The sequence below is a fragment of the Charadrius vociferus genome, unplaced genomic scaffold (genome assembly GCF_000708025.1).
Source record: "Charadrius vociferus isolate BGI_N301 unplaced genomic scaffold, ASM70802v2 scaffold190, whole genome shotgun sequence".
In the NCBI taxonomy this organism is placed as follows: domain Eukaryota; kingdom Metazoa; phylum Chordata; class Aves; order Charadriiformes; family Charadriidae; genus Charadrius; species Charadrius vociferus.
The window spans coordinates 3935065-3940481 of NW_009646608.1; the positions used below are offsets into that span (position 1 = coordinate 3935065).

Below are 5417 nucleotides of genomic sequence, written 5' to 3' on the forward strand. Positions count from 1 at the left end.
TCTTCCGTTCTGCTAATTTTCTCCAAATTTCCTTTAAATGCACTTTAAGCGAGATTTTTTAAAAAGTTTACCCCAAAAAAAAGAAAAAAAAGAAGAAAAAAAGAAAAAGCCCACCATCGTTTCTTTTCTTCTTCTTTCTCTTTTTTCTTTCTTTCTTTTTTCTTTCTCTCCTTTTTATTTTTTACAAAAAAAAATGATAAGTAGCAAGTTTTTTTTTTTTTCTGAACGACACGGGAGTTTTTAATGCATTCTGTAAAAGTTCATTTGACAGTCTTTTTTTTTTTAATTCACAGTCCATTAATTTTTTCCTGTCTTCTCTTAGCAAACTTGTAACATCCTTTTACATCCTTTCTTAGCAGAAGGAAATTTAAGAAACAACCAGAACCCAAATGTCATTTGCTTTCCTTTCACTCTCTTTCATCTCCCTTCTCAATTTTAATTTTTTATTTTTTAAATTTTTTTCTCTCTCTCGAATATTTTATTGAATGGACATATAAGGCCAGTTAAAACTGCTGCCAGACAGTAACATATCCCTGATTAGGGTTTCTATGGGGGTTTTACCTACCAAACGGACGAAAAACAATTGCTCTATGACAGAAGAGGAGACAGTGCGAAGGGAGGGGAGACGTAGTAATAGCTTCCCGAATCGCGTTGGCTGGTTGGGATACTGGCTCCTAACATACTCTTCCAAAGCACACTGTGACTTCTCCTGTAAACTTTCAACATGGGCTACATCAGAGAGACCACAGGCATCTAGAAGAAAGTGTATTAAAAAAAAAAAAAAAAAAGAAAAAGAAAAGAAAAAAGAAAACAATCATCAGATTAAAAAGTTTTTTTTTTTAATTTTAATTTGATCTTTTTTATTGCTAGAATTATGTGCAGATCGTGCGCCATCACCTCGCCCCCCAGAGTTTAAGTAGGTTTTACCAAAAGGGACAATCTCTCTTTCAGCGTACGTGTGTGTGTTTGTATTTCTCTCACTTCTGGAGGGTCTCCTTTAGGATCGAGAATCTCCAAGATTCGAGATTTCTAATGGCACGACAGACCTGAGGGGTTGACAAGGAGGTGCTGGCCAAGCGCAATTTCGTATATCTATATTTTTAGGGGGAAAGGCTGGGGGGGGCGGGGAAGGCTTGAGTCGAAAGGGGGAAAGGGAGCCACTATTTCTCCCCCCCTTGGAAAATAATTGGGGAGAGCCTAACCATGTGATGAGAAGGAATACTGATACCAGTGATAGAAATCATAATAATAATAAAAAACTGGCCCAGCCAAAGATAATGGCGCCCCGGATCCAGCAACAGATTCTCCCCCAAAGAAGACAACGCGTTTTTCTTCAGTCTTTGAAACTGATTTAAGTGGCCCTTTAAAACTGATCTTGTCAGTTTAGCCTATTCAGAGGCAGCCATGCAAACTGTGATCTCTCTGTTCATTTGAGCTGTTTCTTTTCCCCCCTCTTTTCTTTTCTCTTTCTTTCTTCCCCCCCTCCACTCCCCCCTCTTTTTTTTTCCCTCTTCTTCTTCTTTTTAAACCTAAAGGCCCTTACAAGAAGAAAACTCCCTGATAGGGTCTGGACATTTTTTTTTCTTTTTTTTCCTGATACGCTAAAATACAATAAGTTCCCTTTAAATCAGAGACGTCTGTGCTGAAAGAGCACAGGTTGTGACCTGACCTCCCTGTGGCTTTCCTAGGCACAGGGCTAACACATGCATATTCTGCGAGTCATTAGAACCCAGATTTTTTTTTTTTTTTCTCTTAAAAGAGGCTGCAGCAAACATTATATGCATCTATGTGCGTCTGCTTTACATCAAGGAGCGGTATTGGGGTGCTGCAGAAGCTGCATGCATCACCCTATTTTTTTTTTGCATGCGGCTATCTTCCCCAGAATCAGATAACAAGAAACGTTTATCTAGTTGGGAGGCAATTTACACGCCAGGCCTCACATTTTGAAAATAGTAATAAATTAAACAGTTACGACAGGATCGGACGATTGTTTTCTCAGAAGGCTAGAAAAAAAAAAAAAGGAAAAAAAAAAAAAAGTGATTTGGGAGAAAAGGCAGGATTGGAAATAAACTCCTCGGTGTGGGTGTGAGCTGGCCAGGGGCTGGGGAGGGATGTGAGCGTGTGTGGGATCCTCGCTGAGCGTTTGAGCGAGGGAGAGGAAAATGCATCCTAGAAAACGATAGAAAAAAAATAAAATAAGCACCTCCCGTACACCCCTTCCCACACGGGATCCCTGTCTCCCTGTGGCTAGATGCGCCCTGGTCATTGATCACCTTAGGAGTTTAGCACGAGTAATTTGGGGGGGGGGACGGGGGGAGAGGAAAAAAAAAAAGAGAAGTTTTTTATGTGTAAAGCAATAATATATAAAAGGAAGTTTAGGTCACGACCCAGAACCTGGACAAAGTCCAGAAAATGACTTCGTTCCCCAGACCCCCTTTAACACAACAAGGAACGGATTGTGAGCCCTTCTTTTCCCACATAAACTACATTTTTTTCCTGTTTCCTGATATCAGGCTTTAAAAAACTCCGATGAGTAATTATTTTACAGGTCCTGCTTCCATTCATATGTTTATCGCGTGGCCACTTTCCCAAGCTTTCAAATGAGTTACAGGAGAAATATATGTATTTTTAAACTTAATCCCAAAACTTCTAGGGCTCCAGCACATTGGGTTACCGATGCAGCCTTAAAGTTAGCAATCTGAGATAACGTATTGCACAAATTAGCGAGCAGAATTTTTTTCCCCTCAAAAAAAAAAAAAAAATTTAGCCTCCAGAGTTAATATCAGGTTTATTACTCACCCAGGTTAAACTCTAGTGCAAGCTAATTAGATTTCACAACGCACTCAATTATTGCTTTATAACTCAGGCACTATTTCTAGGCAGCAAAAGTTGACACATATTTTTCCCCCCCCTCTCTTTGATTATCTAAGAAACACCTCGAGGTCTTTTCCTCGGGAGAGGCATGGTTGTGCCACCCCGGAATTACACTGCGGAGTGGCAGCTTCAGTCTCCTCTTACTTTTTCATGCTATCCCTGTCTACTTATGGTAATGATCTTTTCGCACCCGCTACTCGCTCCTCGCTTTGGACTCTGCGGTTCCTGCTGGGTACAAATGCAAACTTTTCCCCTTAGCTTAAATGACACAGAACTGCTCACTGCCACATTCTGTTTAAATCAGAGACAGCTCTTTGGAAAGTTGATTTATTTTATTTTATGGGATGGCAGGCAACATATTTTAAACTCAGCTTTGCGCATTTAACTTTTTTTTTTTTTTTTAATTCAATTTTTAATCCTGCAGGGCTTTTTTCCCTTCCTGGCTGCCCATAAAATGATCCTCTTTTTAAAGTGGTTTCACTGATAGGACGGCTTGTATTTAACAACATCAAACAGATTTTGCTGCTGTTCGGATGCGTGTCATTAAATGCAACAACCCAGAGCTATACTGTTAAATAAAATATTATTTTCAATGGGAAAGGCGCAGTGTCTCGTAGCGAATGGGTGCCTCTCCCCGAGCCCTCTCTTCCCCCATCCCCAGCATTATTCAACTAGGGTTGGAGTGTGTTTTGGTTGTCTTTTTGTGTGTGTGTGTGTGTTTTATTTTTTTTTTTTTCTAATTATTTTTAAATTTTGCACTCTCTCGAAGATGGGATGCTCAGATCCGAGGCCCTGAAGGGGAGACCACAGGACACCGTTTCCTAAAAGGAATGAGACCGCGCTGGCTCTCGGGGGGGGGCAGGGAGCAGTGATGGGGTGCAGGCAATAACACTTTGCAAGAGCAAACAGTTCTCAGGGGGGGTCGGGGGAAGGAAAAAAAGGAAGAGCAAAGAAATGCTGCCTACCTGAGGTGAAGAGGACTATGGCCTTTAAACAGCTATATTCTGCAGAGTCGACATGCAATGCTTTCAGTTTTTCTACTTGCTCTTGGAAGATTCGTATGTGGTCCATAAAGGCGACCACTCGGTCAGCAGACATTGGCGAAGCGTGGAGGCCAGCAGCTGCCAGGAGCGGAGCTACGTGGAGGGGCATGGAGCACTGGGCAGCGTTGAGGACAAATAACTCGCTCCAGGTCAGCCTCAGGAGGGCCACCTGGTCTGTGATCTGGAGGTCTGGGAAGAAGGGGATATTCCTGGCCCACTCCACCGCGCTGAAGAGCATCCTAGCTGCCAGTTCACAAATGTTCTCGATGCCCATGATGTTGTTGGGTTGCATGCACTGACTGCCAAAGCGGGAGGTGGGGTAGGGCTCTGCTCTCAGAAGAAGGGAGATATATCCGGATAGGTAGGAATGGCAGTTGAGAGGGTCCCCGTTTGTCAAGGCGAACTGACCATGAGTTGGCTGTGTGGGTGGCATTCTGCCCCTCTGGACCGCTGCAGTGAATAAAGAAGAAACTACAGCTATTAATATCTGAATTGCGACCATCGGTTCAAATACAGCCTGCTTTGTGTGCTTGTGCGTGCCTGTGTGACACCGTACCAAGTCAGTTTAAGGGGGAACAAGCTTTTCCCCCCCCCCCCCAACCAGAGTTCGGCCCGTACCCCGTTTTAAGTCTCCGCGGTTCCCGGGTCAAGCAAAAGCAACAATAAAAGCTGAGCAATGCTATCCGCTTGGCCAGGACTGCCTGAAGGAGCCCGAGAGCCTCACTTTCCAAAACACACCATAATTCAGTTATATCCCCCCCCCAACTCCACTGCCACCCCTCCTTCAAGAGATGCAGGATACGTCTTTGTGTGCCCGGATATTTTTCTTCATTACACCTAAAACAGCTTATTGATTTGAGGCTGGGGGAACGGGATGGGGAGGGAAGAGGTGGGGGGCGAGGAAAGAAACACTTCAGTTCAAAATCCCCGGCGCTGGTCCCACACGCGTTTCTCGCCCACCGCATATATTGTTGCTGCTGTTATTATATTACCCACCCCCTCCCCAGTAAAAAAAAAAAAATATCAAAGGAGGCGAGATCACCCCACAACATCCCCGGCAGGTCCCCCGGCGAGGCTGGGGGCATTATCCAAAGGCACCTTCTTCAGCTGCCCATGGAAAGTGGGCCTTTCATTTTGTTAATAAATTTACACGGTGACAGCGAGAGAAAAAGGAGAGAGAAAAAGGGCTCGGAGGCAGGGAGACGGCAAGAAGGGAGAACGCCTAAAAATGTGCTTGATTTATATTTGTTATCGCACGTCTTACAAGGTTAGTTACTCTTGCAGAAACACAAAGAGAGGAGCCCAGCAAGTCCCAAGCCCCCTAACCCTTAACCTACATAGCAGCGTCCAGACACAGAGCACGCACTGGAAAACTGAAGGCTCACATTTCTCGTCTAATTTTATATCACAAAGACTCGACTTGCAGAGACCCGAGCACCCCACACTTACTTCTGGGCTGCTCCTTCCACCCCCCACCCCCCCTTACCCTTCCCTTCCACC

General features: G+C 44.0%; 1 protein-coding gene across 6 annotated transcripts in view; it reads right to left on the bottom strand.

The window, feature by feature from the left end:
• Positions 1 to 461: 461 nt before the first annotated feature.
• Positions 462 to 5417, bottom strand: part of NR2F2 (nuclear receptor subfamily 2, group F, member 2) — a 12252-nt gene continuing 7296 nt past the window's right edge. For 5 of the 6 annotated variants that reach the window (XM_009887116.1, XM_009887108.1, XM_009887100.1 and 2 more), the window contains 2 exons: positions 3840 to 4367; positions 462 to 753 (listed from right to left, as the gene is read on the bottom strand). In XM_009887116.1, coding sequence (XP_009885418.1) covers positions 479 to 753; positions 3840 to 4367 — 803 coding nt within the window. In that variant the 3' untranslated portion in view covers positions 462 to 478. Of the gene's footprint in view, positions 754 to 3839; positions 4389 to 5417 lie in introns of all 6 variants that reach the window. The other variant, XM_009887084.1, reaches the window with a different exon arrangement.